At 35.6% G+C, this 23,447-nt stretch overlaps 1 protein-coding gene across 7 annotated transcripts in view; it reads right to left on the bottom strand.

Moving 5' to 3' along the window:
* Positions 1-23,447, bottom strand: part of C1H8orf34 (chromosome 1 C8orf34 homolog) — a 148,719-nt gene that overhangs the window by 111,688 nt on the left and 13,584 nt on the right. For 5 of the 7 annotated variants that reach the window (XM_088176012.1, XM_088175971.1, XM_014873007.2 and 2 more), the window contains exons 2-4: positions 13,860-14,007; positions 12,825-12,956; positions 4,396-4,524 (exon numbers count right to left, since the gene is read on the bottom strand). In XM_088176012.1, the coding sequence (XP_088032138.1) occupies positions 4,396-4,524; positions 12,825-12,956; positions 13,860-14,007 (409 nt within the window). The remainder of the gene's footprint in view (positions 1-4,395; positions 4,525-12,824; positions 12,957-13,859; positions 14,008-23,447) is intronic. The other 2 variants (XM_088175999.1, XM_088176004.1) reach the window with 1 other exon arrangement.

Below are 23,447 nucleotides of genomic sequence, written 5' to 3'. Positions count from 1 at the left end.
TGGTTTTCTCATTTACTGATTGTTTACTGATTATTCCCCTTCAAAATTAAGAAACAAAAGAGGATTTTCCCCCTTTGGGTTATACATAGATACCATCATTTCTGGGATTCCCTAAAACTGACTTGGATTCATTATTAAATAATTTTGGTTAATGTTAACTTATTAGCATTTTTTGACCTTACAATGTTAACTGAATCCAAAGCATGATAAATTTGCTTCTTCCCCTCTGATCTGAAGTGTACACCTGGACTAAACAAGGATTCAAACACTACTAACAAAATGTCAGTTACCTTCACTAAAAGGCTACTTGTGATTATGAAAGAGTGCCTATCTCATAGCAGAATATATTTTTTCATCAAATGCAGTTACCTTCAATATGCACATACGCACGTATTTTCAATATGCACCTTAATCCTTAACTGTTCATGTAAAAGATGCAAAGTTGTTCATCAGGTATGCAGACTTCTAACTAATCGCAGCATGATCTCACTGATTTAGTCCTCAATTTTCCTTTACTCAAAACTTTCATAATTCACTGTTTTCCATACCTTGTTATCTATTTTTCCATCCTCAGAAAATGAGGGAATGACAAAGGCATATTCATTAGCAAGATCCTTAGCTATATAGAGTTAATTCTGTTTAAAGGCAAACAGGCCAGAAAGTGAAATACAAGAGCATACATCTGAAACAGGATGGAGCTCTTCTTCCTTAATATCAGCTCAGGAAGAAGGGTGACAGCAATAAAGGTAGGAACTCTTGCAATAAAAGAAAACTAAATATGCACAAGGGAAATGCAGTATATTCCTGTAAATTGCTTTATAATTCAAAATCTTCCCTAAATAGATGACTTGATAGTTACAAATCCAGTTCAGTGACATACAGCTGATTGAAGAAGCAAACATAATCCAGCTCTCCCATGTGGGTAAGCCTCTGAAAAATGGTATACTTAAATCAGCAAGCTCCACCCCACTTGGACCATAATTAGACTAATAATCTTCTCCAGACTCTCAAAACTCCTCAGATACTTTTACCTCTGAGTGTGAAGTCGCTTGTTGGTTTCTCAGACCTACTAAAACACAGAATTACTCACTCTTGATAGTGGTTGGGAGAAGGGGTCCAAATAAAAGCAAGTTCAGTTTTAATCACTAAAACTGAATATAGAAGAGACCAGACCAAATATCCAAGTCTCACCTTCCAAATCTTACAGGCAGGTCTAATTTTGCATGAAGTATACAAGTGTGTCTCAAAGCAGGTATCTAGACAGTATAGTAAATGAAGCATTAGAAATCAGAATTTAATTCACAGGCTATGTCCACTGCCTAACAGGCATCAAAGTTACAGAAACTCACTAAAAGAAACTTATCTTTAAAATGTAAACAAATTCCAGGACTTGATGGAAAAGTAATTTAACTTCAAACATTTCACTTCATGCGTCACTCTTTTTTTTTGATTTGACAAGAATCAGGAGAGGTAGATGTGGGATGTTGTGATGGCGTTTTTAAAATTCACCACATGGGATGTTTGTTTGGGTACAGTAGAGAACAAATTTCATGCACCTCATACTTTTAAAGTCCTAGACCTTCTATTCATTCAAGGCCCATAAGATATTTCCTATGTCCAATCTACATTCTATCTCTGCAAGAACAATAAAATTAATTTATTTTCAAAATTCTACCTTTTCTTTTCTTAAACAATTTTCATATTTTCCATTTTGGTTTCTCAATATCATGCTGAAATGTAAGAAATAACAGTAATATTTTTTTTTATTTCTTGAAGTGAAAATCAGAAGTACAAAACCTGGAAACAAGGACATACAGCTTAGAATTAATCTGATGCAAGTGTTTAAGTGATACCAACAAGAAAAAAAGGTTAAAGTGCAGAGTAACTAAAAAAGAACATAAAAAGCCGTAAGAAAAGATATTATAAATACACTAGAAAATGAGAACAAATTAAAATACAGAACTATTACATCAAAGAGAAGGAAAGCAAGTAAGAGATGATATAAAGAATTCCCAGTGTTCTATACTTTCCCTGCTTCAGTCTTTACAAAAAAAAAAAAAAAAAAAGTCAACTGCAGCCAGATGCTTAACAGTAGTGGTTTTAAGAGGAAAAACTGCAAGCCAGACAAGGGAAGCTGAAAGATGTGCTTGTGATTTAGAGACATTCCAGTTCAGACTCTTGTGAAATTCACTCTAGAGCATTTAACTAACTGATGAAATCTCTAATCCTTTAGCAACTGTCTTTCAGGAACAAAGAGGACAGAAAAGGGCACATACATATCTTTGAATAAGAAAATGGGAAGATGTGGGGAACTACAAACCACCAAGCCTAAATCAGACAACAGCAAGAATCATAGACAAAACTGTTAAATAAATAATGTATCAACAGCTAATGGAATAGAAAGGCGATAAGAAAGAGCTGACATGAATTTATCAAGACTGAATCGCATCAAATTAGTCTAATTGCATTCTCAACTGGGAAACTTGCCTAGTGGGTAAGAGGAAGAAGCAGATGCAAAATACAAGACTATTTACTATCCTAGATGGTACTTCAGTGAAAAAAAATTCGAGAATTACAATCTACGTGAAAACACTGCAAGGTAGAAAAACATCTGGTGGCAAGAAAAACACTTACTGAGTAGCTTTCAAGGGCTGGTTGTCAGATCTGAAATGGGATCATGAAGAGGTCTGACAATATTTCCATTAATGATCTGGATGAAGAAATAGAGAGCAGATTCATGAAAGTGAACTCATTATCCGACTGAGAGTGATTTAAAGCACTCTAGTGGATGGGATTCAAATTCTGTATTATCTTGACAAAACACAAGAAAGCATCAAGTTCTAGCAAGAAACGGTGAAGAATGTTTGTGAAATAACTATGAAAAACAGGCTCCAACAATGGTGACCAGGTACATTCACCCAGTCTAAGTGTAGGACTCAGAAGAGCTGCAGTTTAATGCCCCAGTTAGAAAACTGTGGGGCAAGGAGATGTACAGAATGCTGCAAAATCTATTTTAGGTATAAGGAAGTAGAGGTATAGTTTTATGTAAAAGTGGAAACTTCACAATATTCTGAAGGAAAGACAGATGTAGGATTGAAGAGTGGATTTAGCCATTAATTATTGAACTCTCACATATGATTGGTTTGTATCTCAAGAGAGTGAATAAATATTCCATTCTGAAATTTAAAATATTGTTTCTGTATCTTTGTGGCTACAAGTCTCTGAAGAAGAAAACCTTGAAAACAGCACTCAGATTCATCACAAGCAATAGAGAGGCTGCAAATCAGACACTGACCAGAGCTAGTTTAGCTCCTTACAGGCAGAAATTTTTATTTTTAATTTACTGGAAAAGTATTTCAAAAAAGCTCCGTAACTATACTACTATAATACAAGTTTGAAAATTGCTCAGAATATAATTTTAGTGATCAACCTAAAACATTTTGCGAGAGTGGGACTTGGGAAAACTAGTTTTGGGTATTTGGCACAATTTGGAAAAATGCTGAATCTCAAAATTCCTTGCTAAACAAATCTTCCTTTCCTCATTCAGCTCTGTCTCTGGCCTTTCCATCTGTAAATTCTCCAGTGAATCAAGAACTGCCAGGGATAAAATGTAATGAGAGAAGAAATAAATGTTTCTCACAAAAATATCTCCCAGATCATGCCACACCTAGTTTTCATGTAGCATAGTGAAGGAGTACTTGTCACCATTTCATACTTTAAAAATTGTTAGCAGTATTTGCTCCCACAAGTGTATTTCAGAATTCTCTTCTACAAGAAAGCAAGCAAAAGGGAAAAAAAAAAAAGAGTAGCTATTCCTGATTATATCCAGTAAGCCTCAGAGCTGTCCATTACATGAGTGTTTAAAGGGTAATACATGGGGTTTATTACAAAATAACTGTATTTCATGTTTCTGAGCATTTATGTGAGATCCTTTAAAATATTTTGTTTTGAAAACTAGAAAGTCAAAGAAATCAAGGATATAAAATAGCCAAATGTTTTTCAGTAACAGGTCTGAACTCCATCAATAAGGTTGAGGTTTTACAAAGGTTAATCCCATTTAACTACCACACAAAGGAGCAATCTCCCTGCTGTATGTTCCCACCATTTTTAGTAAATCAGCTCCTTGTGTTGATCTCTTTATGAGTTAATTCAGCTCACTAAACTGGTAGAAAACTAATGTTAAAAAAAAATAAAAAATGGCGCAAGGGTAGTAGTTTCAGTTTCCAGGAAAGCTCCTGAACTATCTCAGACTGTAAACCTTATCAACAGGAATGTAACTGCTGATGTCAATGACCTTGGTCTTCATTTAAATGAAGACCACCTTCCTGATATATACTTCCAAATTACAATTCAGGCCGCATGGTTACATTAAAAAACTAAAATCAATCAACTTACTGCGAGACAGATTCTCAAGGGCTTTTCCAAGCTTTTTGCTCTCTTGAAGAATATGATTTAGTTCATCAAAATCATGGTTCTCCGGTTTTGTCTTCCAATCCCATTTAGGATGCTCTATTGACCTTGGCACTAAATATACACAGATATATAGATGAAGTTTAGATTTGGTAGTTCAGATTCCTACAGTAGAAAAAAATCTGCACAGTGAGATTACAAGCTCAAGTATCTTGGGTGGAAATTACTTAACTGTCCTTTTATTTTAACTGCTGGAAATATTTTCTTTGGTCAATGCAAAGTAAAAACATCTAAGAACAAATGCATACCTGAATTATTCTTGCAACTGAATTAATGTTAAACAGGATAATTAACATTAGTAATTGAAAATATTAAAACTAATGCAATAAAAAATATATTTAAACTATTGCACATGATGGTATATCATTTAAAACAAAACAGAATTGTGTAGCCTAGGGGTCAATAAGAAAAAAATTCAAAACAAAAATAAGCGACTGGTACTTTTGGCTTTGCTAGTTATTTTATCATGAAGAAAAAAATTATTTTAGATACAGCTTTTAAAATGATCTTTTTCTTTTCCAAAAATTATAAAATGTAGATAACACAGCTCATAAAAACAGTAAAGCAAAGTAAGTCCTTATCATTCCTGTTACAGCCTCCAATCTTCATTTCACTACTTAAACAAACTCAGCAGCCTTTGGGAAGCACAGACCTGAGCTTACAGTCTGCTGCTCATTATCTATTACCAAGGCCTTTAATTTTAACAGTTTCTCAACTGCTGAGCTAAGTTTACATACAATGAAGAGGAGTGTCTTGAGATACATAGGACACATAACGAACAGAGCTTCTTTGAACAACATAAACGTTTTGAGCAATTTGTAGAAATGAAAACAAATACAATGCTGTTTCTAGAAGTTCAGTGTTCAGAAGTAAGTGAGCTGCTGCTTTTGCCCCAAAATGCCACTGTTGGGTTGTCTCCATTGGGCACAGCATTAGCATGCTAGTGTGAAGATGATGATGTCCAGTCCACCTTTTCACCAAAAGGACTTAGCTGCATTTTTACCAACCATGATTTACCACTTGCTGATCACTCAAAAGTAAATTCAAAGAAAAGCTTAAAATATCCAATATATCCCAGCCTGCTTCAAAATTTTTGTTTACTATTTTGACAGCTGTCAACTAATCTATGCTCATAAACATCATTTTCACTACATGCTAAGAAGGTAACTTACAGACTCCTACGATTGTGCTAAAAAGGTAGTTTTGTGATAATTTGGAACTTCAGAGTGCTTTTATGATGGTATGGGAAAATCAGGCTCAGACATCAAGTCTGGCGGCTATTACAAAATGTATTCAATAACTCGGTATTGAAATTTGCCTTAATGCTGACTTCCCTCTGTGTGATTACAGAATCTGCTCCACTTTGCATCAACTTCAACTTTCCCTTTGTGGAGGTAAATCAATAGTCACCTTTTCCAAATAAAGAAATGGGACAAAGTTATGTTGAAGTCCTTCTTTCACAAATATCACGATTGTACCTCCTGTAGACATAAACCAACTCATCTTCAAAACAGATATCTATAGAGAGTCTGACAACCCAGAGTATATCCTGATCTGTAACACCCACTCAGGAACCTGGCTATTAGGGAAGTTAATATATTAGACTGCAATTACAGACATTCTCAAAGACAGAAGACAAAAGAGACATCAAGAAAGACCTATAGAGATAAGAATAGAAGGAAAGGGACACAAGAACTCTCAGTAAGGAGAGAGGGGAAGAGAGAAGCAAGTTGGAGTGTCAGTCTTGTTCTGCTTTGTGTTCAAAAAAGACAAGTAATGTATTTCCTTCTCTGGACAATGGAAATAATGAGTAATATATGGAAATAACGGTAATATAAATTTTAAAAATAAAAATAATTTTTTATAAAATGAATTTTTAATAAAAATTAAAAATATAATTTTTAATAAACTAGTAAAGAAATTCTATGAAGAGTTCTCTCTATTTTCACCCACCTTTGTTTTACATTGAGATCACAGGCTCCTTTTGAGGCCTTTTGCAGTCATCTTACCATCACCCTTCTGTGTGCCAACACTATATTCTACAGCATCACTCAGTAGCAGTATTACAGACTTTTCTATGTTTATGCTGAACTTACCACAAAAAAAAAAAAAAAAAAAAAATCTCACAGTAGCACCAGAATACAAACAGGCAGCAATTTAATATAGTAAAACCATATAAAAGGATGACCAAACCTCGGAGCCTTCAGGTTGCAGAAAATTTCCACAACCTAGAATTTGATACCATGTCGGTTTGAAACAAAACACATTTTTCAAAACAAAAAAGGAATTTTGAGAAACCATACACTTTTGAAGGAAAATTTGTGATGGAACAGAAGCTGAATGAAACAAATATAAGTTCCACTTGACAGCTGTGGAGCTTCCAGGATCAACAACTGCCAAGTATATGGACCAACTTATATCAGGAAAGAGAAAGTCTCAAGACTCTTGTTCTTGAAAATTAAGGACATTTGCTCAAGACAGTGACCTGGTTGCTAATTTCAGAGAAATGTCTCACAAACACAGGAAGCTTGGACTGCAGCTCACTAGATGGATAATGGTGGAAATCTGCTTTGCATGCTGGTGTACACTGAGCTGTTTTACTGAACCATTTTGTACTTCAGTGAAAAGATACTAAAATAGATATACTGTCATGAATTATTTCTATGTTTCAATACAATTTGTTTCAATGCCATGATTTTGATTCTGAGGAATCAAAACAGAGGGAGAAGTTAAACAGAATTAGAACTGACTGGAATTTTTGTAACTTCTAGACAAGACATAGTTCTTCCTACTTACCTAGTCTTTCAAATAATGAATGGATACTAAAACAGTATCTATTTATTAGCATCATGTGGACCATGTTTGTTCTTTCAAGTTCATTTTCTTCCTGCTTACAGATTTTTTCAAAATATAAACTTTGATCTTCTCAGCTGTAGGATCAACAAGCACTGGTAATTTTCAAATGAATGGCTTTATTGGAAGTATTCAGAACCGTACAAACACCATATGACCCTTCTTAGGAATCTTTTCAAATACATGATCCTCCTCTGTATGCATGAAGTGTGTCATTAATCATTTATGTGCATGTGTTACTACACACTTAGCAAAATCCTTTCATTATACTTCGACCTTCATCTTTCATTACACTCACTCATTCCACAAAATCGTATCAGTTATTTCAAATCTCTTATTACATTACCCACCTCAACCTCATCTCTGTTGATAGATTTATTATAGTGTTATATATTATAGAACACTTCCTCTTGAAAATATATGCCTACAATTCAGAAGATTTATTACATCTACATTGTAGCATTTGTATTGAAAAATGTAGAGTTTCCCTTTATGGAGCTGAGATTTTACCATCTCATCTTAGGAGACTGGACAGACACACTTGCCAGTATTTCTGATTTTCTGGTGGTGTGCCCTGGCCATAAATGCACATTAGATTCATTCACAATTGTATTATGAATTCTGCCACAAATCAGCACACTTTTATTTTCTACTGGATGACAGTACAAGATCAGTACTGGTTTTATCTACCCACACAAGTCTTTTCAATGCATGATCTGCAGACTGAATCAGACCAGTAGCTCATTAAATGCAATATTTCATTAATGCATTGTATGACCATCTTACATCTCAAAGAACAAAAATATGTATAATATAATTGAAGGTAAAATTACTCATGCATTTAAATTCTGTAATAGCATTCAAATTTGAGTTCTTTCATAATAAATCCAAACTGTTTTACATAGTTCTGGATATAAAAAGGCTAAAAGAATGATGGCCTACAGTCCTACACTGACAGAGAGCAACTAGAAGCATGCAATATTGTACTTGCATATGGGATGTGAACTGAAGCAGCATGAAAGGATGATCTGTGATGTCATTTAATATAGAGGTGATGAAGAGATCAACCTACTTTGCCTAAAAGTAGCTAGCTGGGAAACAAAAAGTCTGTTTTACAAACTATTTTGAAACTTCCAAATTTGTTTTTCTTCATATACAGAATGTGATCATTTAAACATTTCATTTATATATACACAAACACTCCTAGCACTAAGCTTCTTCCTTGCCAGACTACAGCAGCAGCTTCTGCTTAACTCTGGTTTTGTACATACCAAACAAATGGTCAGGTGGCTTAGGTATTAATGCTTGTTTGTGTGTTTCAGGTGCACCTGAGATCATAACAGGCACGAGGAAGTGGAAGTATCTTTCCAGTAAAAAAGTAGAAAGCATAAGGAAGAGACATTTGTGCAGGAATAACATGCACACCACAGTCAACATCATTCTGCTAAGGGGAAAAAAAAATTTCCTAATTAAACAAATCAAATACCCTCATGTTCCCAAAGATTCCTGTGAAGTAACAATTCTGAATAAATGTACAAGTTCTGAATCATTTGAAGCAGACAGTCACAAGACAAAAATTCTGAAACAGAACATAACAGAGCTGATGGAGTCCATTACATTTTGGGTTTGTTTTGGCAGTTTGGGGGAGTGCTTTTTCGATTCTTCATGTGAGGATTTGTTCTTTTCTTTTAAACACAAATCTGAGACTAAATCTTTAGGTCTCAGCAGGTCCAAAATGTTCTGTATCTCAGATGAGTCCTTACTACCTCTTTGGAGATGCTTTGGGAAAAAAAAGTACAAGAGGTAGAAGCTGAAGATACAAAACAAATGGAATATGGTGTGCATATTTGGACAGAATTCCTTCTAAACACGCTTGCTGATCTGTGTAGTTGAAGGGTTATATGGTACCCTTGATTTTGGCAGAAAGAAAGAAATGTCAAAAGAACAGTTAGAATATTAATCTATATATACATATTATATATACATATATAGATTAATATAAGAATATTAATCTATTTGGCAGAAAATAAGAGAAGCGAGATATGGTAAAAAGGCACATGTCTGAAACCAACCTCTGTGATAGCAACTAAAACAAAATGTAGTTCAAATACACAAAGTATTTTCCAAAAGTTGCAGACACAACTAATTACAGGTGTAAGTAATGAAAACAATAGGATTAATTAGGATCACTGTTATGGAAAAACAATGGAAGTGCATAAGCAGCAAATGTTGGAAGCAGAGGATAATTAGGCTGGAAAGGAGCTCAAAGTCTTCTAGCCAGGCCTGGTGGCCTAGACTGGTCCATTGAGGGCAGGTTGCTCAGACTGCTCAGTTCAGTTTTAAATATACCCCATGATGGCAATTCCACAGCCTCTCTGGACAACCTGTTCCAGTGTTTCACTACCCTTGCATTTTAACTTTTGTTTCCTCTTGTCCTTTCACTAAACACTCTTGAGAAGACAAATTTATGTCCTCTCATTCATCCTCCAGCATACTGGTTGATGGTAACAATGAAATCTCCCCTGAGCTTTCATTTCTCCAGTATGACCAAACCAATTTATTTCATCGTTTTCTTGTCCATCATATGCTCCAACCCTGTCATCATCTTGGACCTCCACAGGACTTGTTCCAGTATACCACTGTTTCTCACAATGTACTCCAGATGCTATGCCAAAAACAAACACTGCTGGCTCCACTCTTGCTACTGCAGCCTGGTATGCAGGTCACCTTCAGCACTCCATGAGCCACAGCTAGTTTGTATGCCAAGTCCTTGTCCATCAGTATCCCACATCTTTTTCTGCAAAGCTACTTCCTAGACACACATATCCCAGTTTACACTATTGCTCAGGGTTATTTCATCCAAGATGTAGAATTTTGAATTTGACTGTGTAGAACTCCAAGAGGTTCCTCTCAGCTCATTCTGCTGTCCTATCCCTCTGAATAGCAGCCAATATTATGCAGAATACCAACCACTTCCTACAATTTGGTCTCACCTTCAAGTCTAAGAGAAATTCTATCTCATAGTCCAAGCATCAGGAAATTCTTCTAAATGGCAATCTCACTACCAGTCCCTTGAGAATGCCATTAAAGATAGACTTTCCAATTGGAATTTGCACTGCTAGACACAATCCCTTGAATCCACCAGATGAGTCAACTTTTCATACATAATCTTGTCCACTTATTGAGTCCATATCTTATCAACTGAATTATACAGATACTACGGGAAGCTGACAAAGGTTTTGCTAAAGTCATGGTATGAAACATCCATCACTGTTTCTTTGGTTACAGGGCCAGTTATTTCACCTGAGAGGACAACTGTGTTTATCTGATCAGACATACATGGTCTCATAAATCCATGCTTGATGTTCCTAACCACATTTTCTTCCTTGTGACTAGGAACACCTTCCAGGATAGTTTGCTCAATAATCCTTGCAGAGGATGAGGTTAGACTCATCAGATTGCCCTTCCTCAAAATAAATGAGATATTTGCATTTTTCTAATCATCAGGAACATCCCACAATCATTATGACCTCTCAGTGATGACAGAATGGCCTTGCAATGATATTAGTCTCCTCTTTCAGCATGCTTAGAATCAATCCCATGTAGTGCCATGCATTTATGAATGTCCAGTTGCACTAAGCACACCCTAATTCTACCTCCTTTGTAGGCAAAGCTGCACTCCCACACACTTTCTAGACTTGAGTAGCTTGAGAGTGAGTCTTACCAACTGAAGAGTATTATTAAGCATCTTCAGCCCACAAGGACAGATCCTTGACTCCAGTTGTCTTACAGAGGTATAAAATAATTCCTTGTTCGACATGAGACCTGATAGTTTAGAATGCCCAGCCTCCTCTTTGTCCCTCTAATGGGACAACCTAAGGACCAACAAGCACAGAACTTGCAGTAGGCACACATTTGAGGGGAGTGACATGATGTCCCCCCTCTATCTGGGATAAAGACAGAGAACTCGAGATCTTTAGGAGATGGCATGAAAATTATATGATGCATACCACAGAGTCTGAAAAGCAAGCACAGGGCAGAAGGAAGGAACACAGTATGATGACAGGAACAGCTCACAATACCTTTTGGCCACTGTTTCTAACAGTTAATCTCCATAAATTGCTGTTATCCAGCAAATCTGTAAGACTAGACACAGATTTGCGTGACTGAGCATTTAGTTGGATATCTCTATTATTGAAAATAAACTAAAATCCACATGCTTCTTTTGAATAGACTTAAAAATTCATGTGCCCATTGAGAGGTACAGTGGAATTGATGACCAAATTGGAGTGTTTTTGGAGCAGGGAATGTGCTTCATGAAGAAGAAACAGAGACAAATGTTCCATTTCTAGAAAAATATAATCTTGACAAAATCCCGTACAATGGGACCCAGCTACCTTTAAGAGTTGTTTTTATTTGTTGCAGTTATTTATTTTCAGTAAAGAATGCTTCATAACTAAGACTATTAATCACTCAAAAGTATTTCTATTGCATAAGTTTATCATTATTTACTTTACTCATTGTTGTGTAGTATTGTGACTTAGTGAGGTCACTGGGCAATTTTCCTTTGACTCCTTTGAAGTCTAGACTTTCCCATCCTGCTTTTATAGGAAAGACAACTAACTGTTTAATGCAGCATACTATATCTCTGTTCTCATCTGGTACACCTAATCACACTCAGAGTTATAAAGATTTGGTCATTAAGTATCAAAAAGCTACAAGAGTCAACAGAAGAAAATATCATTTTTCAATTTATTTTGGAGAAAAATCTTGTACAAACAATTCCTCAGGTATGTAACTATATTTGTATAGTTTTTATATGTATGCATATTGTAGATATATTTATTTGTGAAAAAACCCAGCATTAAGAATCAAGCTTAAAAATTAGATTTCTTCAATACTCAGTACACAGGAGCTATATTTCATTAAGGCTTGTTGTCTTCATTTTCACTGATTTTTTACAGGTAGTTGACAATATTCTCTTCAGCCACTCTATTTCTACTCTGCATTTTCTTTCAGTGTACATTTAGATTCCTGCAGCAACTCTCAGAACAGTAGACCTTTTCTGCTGACACTTCTCCCATACCTTGAACTGTATCTGTTCATAATTCATAGTTTTGAACTGCCTGACACACAGAAAAAAAATCTATTAAGACCAATATCAACAGAACAGATTTTACGTGTGCAAAATGGCAGTGCAAACTAAAACATCAAACCATAATCAGTATCTGAACACAAAATAGTGCATGACACCCAGATATTAATCTGTTTTTTAATCAATCTATCCAGAAATCTTTTCCATCTACAGATGACAACATAGGGCATTATAAAATATTCATAATTCAAGTGAGATTAAGGCAAGAATCAAACTCGTCTAACATATATATATAGACATTTCATCTGCTCACAGTTTGCTTTCCATTTTAAACCTCACTCAAACGAAAAACATACTATAGGTTGGAAAATATGCACAAATTATTTATGTAGTGAAGTTTTCTTACATGACTTGGACTCCGGTGATGGTGGAGAAATGTTGGACACAGCAAGGTCGCTCTTTGACTTTTTAGGCTTTTTTGCATTTACCTGCCAAGGCTTATCATAATTTCTAAAATCTCTTCTTGTTCCTTTATTTTCTGTCAAAAGAATCAAATTAGATAATCATAACATTTGTAGGGTCATTTTTCAAAGACTTACAAATAATTAATCAAAAAAACCCCAAAGTATATAAATCCAAATTACAGACAGCTATTTTTTTCTCCTTTTTCTGATTTATTTTATATTTATTATATTTATTCCACGTTTTAAATATCAAAACTTAGAAATTAATATGTTTTTCATCTAAAAAGTCTATTTTTTGTTATGAAGAAGTCCATGTTATGTCCCTGTTTTACTGGCTATGTTAAAACTATACATTTGATATAAACGATTGACTTGTCAGTAAACTAACACTTTGGCTATCAGTAACTGTTTAAGCTCTATATCTGAAACAGATCATTAGCCAATTTTTATACACAAAACTAACATTGTAATAGTAGCTTGTACCAGAATATGAAAACCAAGACTTCTACTCTACAATTAGAGCAGATACTATTTCAGAATATTGTCTTAATGCTTCTGAAGATTTACAATCAAAAATTATTCACACTGGAGTTATAAAGCATAGCATCTCCTCATTAAGGCATGGGATGATAGGAAAATACCTCAATAGAGGTTAATCACAGGCACAAATACACCATGGGAGGGAAAAGGAAAACAAAGAAAGAGGTCAGCAAGGGAACCTCTCTCACTGAGATTGGGACTGTTTCCATTCTGTAACTCTGATCCATACTCACATGATACATACATAGGTTTTGCTGACAGACAGCAATGTATATCAAATTCAGTATCTGCTGGACAAACAGGATTTATTCTGCATGCTCAAAAGTATAAAGCAGTACTTGTTCAGTAGGTGCATGTGCATCCAGGAAATCATGGACATAACTGTGGGAAGATTATACTGGAGACCAGCCCTTTCCAGCACACAAAACATAACATACCTGATGTTTCACTCTCTGCCCAGAGGGCAGCAGAGCCAGACAATGTTCTCTGCAGCTGACCACGGTTTCCCTGCTTGGACTGAAGGTGATCAATTAGAAATGGGATTGGCTGGTCAGGTGTCTCCGTTATCAGCTTGGTCATCAACTCCTTTAAAAAATTAAACCAAACCAAAAAAATAGTGAGATATTGCACCAAAACTAATCTGTATTTACCAAAAGAAAATGAGCATTTATAAAGGAAAAGTTTGTTTTCAAATTTGAAGTGAACAGCTGGAACATTCACTTCCTCAAACTGCTGCTAACTTTGTCCTATGAAGTGCTCATATCTGAAGTGTTCTCAGCCTATACAGTCTCTTATCCACTGGAACATAGGTTTAAAAAGCCAATCCCTGCTACCTGTTCAAATTTACCCCAAATAGTAATACTGTCTATTTAACCACTCCAAACCAGCACCTCTTCAGAGAAGCGAGTAACTTTTCTGTGACCAATATGTCCAAGTTTCTTCTCATTGGAAACTGGAGTGTCAGGGAAGTTTGTGAGTTTTTCATCTCATCCAGACACAGAACAATTGTCTAGTTCAAATATGCATTCATACCTGGGAACCCCAAGGTCTGTCTGATCAAACAGGTAGACAGTTTTTAAAGCAAGTCCTCAAAAATACTACAGTATAGAAATAAACAAATATTTTATTCCACTGTTGCAGACATGGATACAAAGCCAGTGTCAACAGGAAAGCATCTTCTATGCCAGGCATTGGTACTATCCAACTGCTGTTCTGCACCTTGGCTGTGCAGGGCTGCAGAAAAAGAAACACTCTCCATTATTGCTGCTGGAGTTCTTTCCGGCTTCCTAGGCATAAAACACATCAGGAATCCAGAAAGAAGCTGTGGCTCTGCTCTGCACATGTGCTCTGAGAGGAAATGAATGACTCAGGGCAGGTGAGGTGACCCTGAAACCCATGCAGGTCTACAGGAGATCTGTGGCTGCTGCTGAAAAATGAAAAAGCTCCACAGAAGTAAAAAACTATGGGATGTACAACAAAATGAGAACAAAATAAAAACAAACAAATAAACAAAACCAACAAAATTAAACAAAAAAAAAAACCAACCCAAGCTAAATAATTCAGAGCATATATTCTCTCTTCACCTATCCCCAAGCATAAACCTTAACACAATTTAAATACACTTAAGTCTATCCCCACTTCATCTTTTCCACACACTTTCATTTAATATAAATCTTTTCAAATGTCAGTAGTTACTTAGCACTACCATCAGTTGGGAAAAGATACTTCAGAGGAAGTATACCAAACAGCAGCAAACATGAAGAACTGTACACGGGATTTTTAAGGCACAGCAGATTCTCTTTGTCTTCACAAGACATGAGATTTGGCATATTTTCTTCTTTTTTGGACAATCTTCTGTGATGTCATTCTTATACTTATCCACAGTGAAATGAAAACCCTGGGTGTCTTTGGTTTCAAACTGGAACTCCACAGGGAGAAATTAAGCTACTTACTAATCTTAGAATTTTTGAAGCTATGGAGTGTAACTTCATCTAGACTGCCTCTTACCAAGGCAGGAGAAACCCTCCGATATATATCTTACAAGAAAAATTCAGAAATTGGAGTCATTCATATTTTAGTTGCTTGGCAACACTAACAGCAAACCTTTATTCTTCCCCCTGCCAAAATGCAGAATTAGTGACAATGGAAAGATGTAATCTAGTGCTTGTAACGGATCACAATAGCTATAGTAATTCCACTGCAGAAGATTCTATTACCAAAGGAAAAGTGCCAATCTGTTACATCTGACTTGTAATTTAAATAATTTCTCAGAATCATGGCTTGAAAATTATTTTTGTCTTAGATTACTAATACATTCCAATCTTAACATAGTATTGAAAAAGGTAATAAAGAAAAATGAGAAATTTTAGAATGCCTACATATCCCTGTAAGACAAATGCTACTTGATTGTTGCCATAACTGATTTGCTTGTAGCAGGAAGAAATGGTATTTAAGTAACAGAAACACATCTAATAAAATAAAACTGATGACAGTATTCCTTACCTCTTCTGAGATGTAGCAAAAAACCTAAAGATCAAGGTGATGTGAAATTAGATTCTATTAAAAAAGACTTTTCGTACCTACTGTTATATTGATAGTAAAACTTGAGTGATATAGAGAATATAGATTTTTCTGTGCTGTCCCAGAGAATAATCAGAATCAGTCCTATTCTGAGGCAGCAGTAAGAAAATTTTAAGGAACTGCAGATAGAGGCTACTTTTATCTGGAATAATGAATGAGTTGTACCAATCCTGTACACCTAAAATAAAATTAAAAAAAAAAAGAAAAAAGAAAAAAGAAAAAGAATATATAACACTGCTGAAATCCTCGTAAACTGAAGAGTGTGTTGTTCAGAAAAAAACCCTACTTATTTGTGTAATAAGCCTCAAACTAACTTGCCTCAAGCACTCTCAGAAATGTCACTAAAAGTAAATGCAATTTAAAATTAACACAAAGGCAACTCAGGTTACAAAATGTGCCATTTCAGGAAGACAAAGCTCTTTATTACAAGTATTCCACTGCGAAAGGGGAGAAAAGAAACTCTAAGGAATCTGCTTCTCAAGCAAGGTTTGAAAGCAGTCTCCAATTTACCACTTTCCATGGAGTTTCTGAACTCTGGACAAGGTGCAAAGAACACCTCCACTCTAATAACAACAGCTTCAGACATATACTCTGTATAAATTCCCATTCACATGCTGAAGGTGTTATCTTTTCTTCCATATCCTTCTGCCTCACACACTGTCACATATCCCAGAAATAGGATCACAGCTCCATGACCCTCACGGCCTTTGCCCTTGTACCAGTTTCTGCCACCCAGTTCATCAAGGGACACAACTCCATCTGCTCAGCCCTCAACCTGTGCTCTTCAAGCTCACGCTTCCTTTGAGACTTTTGCCATCCCCAGCAAATTGGCAATTGGATGGAAATATGTTAGGCTGTCTGCATTCATTTGCCTGGCCATGCCATGAGGTGGAAGGTTTGGTTGGAGGGGCAAGAAAGACAAAAATAAAGCCAAACCCAAGCCACAGAAAAAAAATTGCACAAAGCTTCACACCAACATTAACTGTACATGGTGAGCGCTCTCCTAATTTTTTAAGTAAAAACACATACTTCTCTGGAAGTGAAAAGATATTACAGATTAGGAATGTCAGCTAAAGGGTATTCTCATTCTAGCACATTCTCTAGCAAAACTAACTTAGACTTCTGATTAAATGATCGAAAGCTTATTTGATGATGTCATCTGTTGCTCGGGTGACATCTCAATAGACAGTAGGAATAACATACTACATGGCACTCTAAATACACTTTCACACGTTTGAAATGTCTTTTAAAAAAAGATGACAAAAGCGAATGTATTAAATAAGAACTGAAGCATACAAGGTACAAAAATAAAATTCCTTTTTGGTTAGCAGCAGTCTGATCTGACTCACAATGTGCTAAGTAGGCAAGGTTTCACAAGAAAAAGAAAAGGGAAAAGACCAACTAGTCTCACTGAAGACGCCTCTGCATTAACAGCAGAACAAGTATGGCACAAGATCATTGAAACATTCATTTTTTCATGAACAAATCATCAGGTAAGTTTCAACTCTTCATAAAAACAGAAATGCAAGACACCTAAAGACAAGTCTCTTAAAAATATTAATTATACTTTTCACACTTATAGCTAAATTTCTAAGTTTTCTGCACTTCAAATAAAGCAAGTCTCTTGTCCTGTGCACAACGTGCCTTATAACAACAAATAAAAATGGCAGATTGGGTCTCCATGCTGCTCACTACCCATAGTCTCTCACCTTCTATCTTCTTTCCACTTCTGTGCCCTCTTTTCACTCTACATCCTGTCTTTTCTATCAGTGGACTCCACACAGTCTCTTTCTCCCAGCTGTGTAACAAGTGAAGAAGCTGTTCAGAAGTCAGTAATTATGAATTCCCTGTGCATCCTCGAGACACACTAGAGCACAGGAAAGGGGCCAAAGGAAACTTCCATGGTTACTACAGACTAGAGCACTAAGATGAAAACATCAGTTTCTGCTACTTCCCAATTATATTGCCCAAAATTAGTCTCTGCCTTGATTGAAAGAAGAATGAAAAACAGCAAGGGGATACAAGCCTTTTCAGTTAAATGTTTCAAGGATTTTACCTTGCAACTGTGCAAAACAGGTCTTCTGTCTTCATTCCCTGCAAAGGTATCTTCATGTGCTCCTACATTCACTAGTTTTATTGAATTGTTACTTAAGACTGCTCAAAAAACAATAACTTGGAAAAGTTCATTTGTGGATATTTCCAAGAGAGATTCATGCACATATAATGAGGCTGCAAAAGATCTTGAAAAAAACACCAGGTCTAAAGTAGTGGTTTAATATATGAATTATTTATAAAGAACATACAGAATTTATAAATAATAATTTATAAAGAATTCTTTATATCTTTCACTATTGTGCCACCCTGAGGTCCTCTATTAGTTATTCAATGAAGGCTCAAATTTTAATTTCCTTGTAACTGTCCATGCATTTAATACAAATGAAACAGTCTTCACAGTCTATTAATCATAGGCCCAATTACAAGAAAGTCCTAATTAGCCCTGTCTAAATGTACCTATTGGGTTATTAAGTTAATTAAGAGACATTCTATCTTGCCCTGTAATTGGCAATGGCAACTACACAACAATCATGTTTTAACTGTACAGACTTTTATAGACTATAGCACACAGCATGCATAGATTCTGGCTGTGTTATGCTCTTTTTTTCATAGATTAAATTAGAAGTTTAAATACAATTAAATACAGCAAGTCTTCACAGTGATGTTAGTAGTGACTTTGTCAATAAAGAAGTCATGAGGGGCTAGATATCTCCCAGGTGACCAGCCAGAGTATGTCCACCTAGGATAAGAACTGCTCTCCTGGCTCCACTGACTTATTGGATATACATGCATTGACTACAGTGAAGCCTGGAAACTTAGACAGACACCTAAATTTAGATTTGCTAACCCCTTCATACAGGCTGTAAGTGAACAAAAAAATTGAGGGAAAATTTGCAGAAGGACTTGCAGTAGGTTTAAGAAACTTTTTAATGACTGACACTTTTGTTAGAATTCCATTCTGATTAGATTACATTCTGCAGTAACAAAGCAAGGAAACAAAAATAAATAATTTTTTAAAGTATATTTTAACATTATTCTTACTGCCTAAATTAAGAGTCTGCAATTCTTAAACGAGAGCAGAAATTACTGCTTAAATGACTGCTTCTATCAAAAAGGAAAAGATTCTTTTCTATGGAAATAAATGAAAAATACCAGCATCCTTCTTTTGGAAAATAGCCAGGCTTTAAATATTCTTGAGCAACGTTAAATTAAAAGTGGTAAAATCACATTATAAACTATGAATGATATGGACTTCAACATATTTTACATTCATGAAATGATCATCACATCTCCCTGTAACATAAATTACTCAATCCTACACAAATTTTCGCATAAATAAAATTCACATGCCTGTACCATACTATTTTCTTCAAACTAACCATAGTAGAATAACAGCTGAGCACAAACAATAGCCCTGTTCAACTTGCTCATGAAAATATTCAGACTTTTATCTAGAATTGACTAAAAAATTTTCAATCAACACATTCTTTTTTCAAAGCCTCACTGATGCCATTTCAGACAGCTGTGCAGTTAAATTTAATATCACAAGACTGTAGTACACAGCATGGGAACACAACCCACAAAGAAATTACTCTGGACATAGAAGTAAAATGGGAGTACAAAGCTGATATGGTGGCTCTGATGCTTCGGTGCAAACAAAATTCCCCGAAAAGTGACATTGCTGGAAAATCTAAGGTATGGGACTAGTGGCACAGGTAACATTTCACAGAACAAGAATAACAAGAGGAAGTCTGAAAACAAACATCATTGAATAGCTGTCTTTTTCAAGTGTTCATCTACTAAATATCTGTACCAATTCAATAAGAAAAGTCTAATTTGGTGGGCTATGTTACTAACCATTTTTTAGGGGGACACTGGAGAGCAGAATGGAAACAGCAGACTAGTTGCACTATAAATCCTGTGCAGATCATATTATCAGTTTCCTGACTCGGATGAACTAGCTCCGTCTGAAATCATTCCAACTCACGCATGTAATACTTGATAAAATATGGATCATTCATCTTTCTTAGGAATGGATGGAGTCTGGTGGACAATTTCAAAGTTTCACTGAGTAAGTTCATGACACTTTATCAAACCACTACACACATTATGATATGCAATATCTATCTGAACCTCCTGCAGTATCTTTTCACTTATTTATCCTTTGACCTTTTTTCCTCTCCTAATCTTAGTATGTCAAATATCATTGTCCCAAATCTATTTCACCACTCCTAAGTTCACAAAATAGCTTCAAACACCTTCAATCTGTGGCTTTACTGAAATGTTTCCTTTCTCCCATTCATGCATTCCGAGAATGCTGTCAATAGAGAAGTCACTGCTACTAGGTTACTCTAAACATTAAATAATTTTCAGTAGAAGAAAAGGTTAAAGACATGCTCTCTGTAATGCCAATCATGACAATAGTTATCACATTTCCTCCCATAGTTTAGTTTTCAAATCACAAAGATTTCCTATGATAGCTTATACTTCTTTCTGCAATCACGTATCTCTGCATGACAATCTCACACTTGTGGAATTGTATCTACCACATCATTATCTGAACTCAGTAAGGATTTATCAAATGAGGGCTGTTCATGTTATTGCAGAAACATTGTAAGGTTTCCCTGAAGCACAATTCAGAAGCCTTCCTCAGTTTCCATCCACTATATCAACCACCAAAATTCTGCCCTCAGGCATGCACTTCACAGTTCAGCCAAAGTAAATGAAAACTGCTGGTTTTCTGAAAGGTCTGTAGATTTACATCAAAAGAAATACTCATAGATAAAGACTAGGAAAGACTATTACAACCTGGACTTAAATTACAGCCATAAAACAACACTGACTGCACACCACTGTCTTACCTAAAAGCTAACTCAATAGGCTGGAGCTGATCTTTCTCTGATCAGCTGAAGTGATCTCATTTCAGTTTCAAGGTCTAAGTTGAAATCACTTGTTCCACCATGTGCAATGACTTATAACTGCAACTGTTAAAAAAAAAAAACCCCAAAACTCATTTCCAGTTTAAGCTGCACTGACTTAGCTTTAACCTGTCTGACACAATTTTTTTGAGAAAGGGTAATGCTAGAAACTAAGGTAGCAGGTATTTTTGTGGCTACCTCTGGTAGGCTGACCCCAACTAGCAGCTAAGCACACACCAGCCACTTATTCATTCCCACCCTTGGTGGGATGAGGAAAAAATGAAAAGAGAAAAACCAAGAAAAATTCATGGGTCAAGCTTAATAACCAGAGGAAGAATAAAAGAAAAAAAGACAAAATCAAAGAACAAGTGATATCGAGGCAATCGCTCAGCACATCCCACTGCTTTGCCAGTCTGCAAGCAACAGTTATTTCAGAAAATTTACTCCCCGGGTTTAATTGCTAAACATGACATTATATAGTAAGGAATATCTCTTTGCCCAGGTTGGGTCAGCTGTTCCAGTTGTTCCCCTCCCAGCCTGTCCCCACCCCTGGCCTGGTTGGTGGTGGGCAGAGAGAACAGATAAAGCCTTGAGCCTGTACAATCACTGCTAAGCAACAGCTAAAAGACTGGTGTGCCAACACTACTTCAGTCACAAATCTGAAATCCACCAACATACAGGCTTGCTGTGAGGAAAATCCAGTCCCTGTCAGACCCAGCAGAGTATCACTATAGAAAGGGTTATTCCCCCCACTCCCCCAGTTACTTTGCATTGCTACACCATTTGATTTACTCAAGTTATACAGAGAGATAAATGTGATATGATGTTTTAAAACATTCTACTGCCCAGTGTGTCTAGCCAAACTTATTAAATATTCTGTGTAACTTCTATGCATTAAAATTACTATAAAAATTGCTTTTATTTTTTAATCTTGACCAAGAATTTTTAAACTGTTCACGTGGAACTTCAAAGAATAACCAGCAATTACAGTGACACAAAATGGAGAATGTGATTTACCAGAGTCCAGGGTGGGGAAGTTCTAACACAGATTTAATTACCTTGACTTTAGCTGCCTACATAAATTAACCCTAAGTTTGCTCCAGTAATGTTCACTAAACAAATGTCAGATAAGTTAACATATGCTCCCTGATTGTCAGAATTTACTTAAATCCTGTCATTTGGAGATATTCCTTTAGTACAGCAACAAAAAAACTATGAGCAATATGCAGCATAATTACAAGTTTTATTCATACACTTTGAATAGATTAATATCTATTCAGATACACATCTTAATTTCCTGTTATTTACCTGTGAGAGATTGTCTTGGTCTCATAAGACTTCATACCAATGTTGTAATCAGCTTTTTAAATAGATCTAAATGTTTAATATGCAACAATACAACAGAGATTTCTGATTGGAAAGGTCAGAATTTATTGCCATGGAAAAATCTGGAAATTAATTTTCACCACAGCAAAATACAAAGAGGTTTTTTATATTTGTAGAATTTATATACTGCAATTGTGCCTCGACTCTTTAAATAATACTAACAAGTGCTTTTTATATAGCATTTTGAGAAGACAAAGAGGTTATTTCACATGTAAGCAGTTGCTTGATTGATTTAAAGCTATTTGTATCCTATTTCCCCCCCAACAGGAAAGGTCACACTGATTTGTCTGTCACAGGTAACACAAGATGTGCAGTATCTTGTCAGGATAATCACCACTGTGGACTCTCTGCAAGATCTCAAATGCTTTTGAGGACACTTAGTCAGGTTCCGTTTGGTTCAACACAGCTTATACTCAGTGATTCTCTAACTCCAACTGGAAAATCTTTTGCTATTACAGGTAACACTTTTATATTAAGTTATTTCAACCTGCCCACCTAAGTATAAATGAAGCTTTTGTTTAATTAACACATTTGAACTTTGATATTTGAAAAAAAAATAGCAAAACCCACAATGAAATTTGAATGAAAGAATTGGTCTCTTTAAATGCAAGAATACAAGAATCTTCTGCCATGCAGAAGCCATCAGTCCACAGATATAAAAAAAATTTATTACAAATGCATGAATTAATAATATTGTAATAAATATCTAAATAACCATGTTAGCTAATAAAAAAGAAATATTGACTAATTTGTTTTTATATGCTAGAGATCTTCCTCCATTTTGTGTACTATCATCTATTAAATGTTACCACATGATAGTGGCAACTATTTCATTTCTAAAAGGTATCAGTGTACCTCAGTCTATCTTCAGCCTCAACCAGGAATACACGTTAATAATTTCAGTTCAATTGGAAGCAAAATCCACCTCTGATAGCTTCCATATGGATTTTCATCATCCATCAGTTCAGCCAAAATTACCTCTATGATTTTCCTCATCAGCAACCAAGATGACAAAGAAAACGCTTCAATGATTTGTTTTTTCTCTTAATTTTTTCCAAAGTTCTGACAGATTTCAAACATTCTCTG

Source organism: Sturnus vulgaris, chromosome 1, assembly GCF_052056855.1.
Source record: "Sturnus vulgaris isolate bStuVul1 chromosome 1, bStuVul1.hap1, whole genome shotgun sequence".
Classification (NCBI taxonomy): Eukaryota; Metazoa; Chordata; class Aves; order Passeriformes; family Sturnidae; genus Sturnus; species Sturnus vulgaris.
Note: the sequence above shows the minus strand (reverse complement) of the source record. Positions and strands in the feature narration are given on the sequence as shown.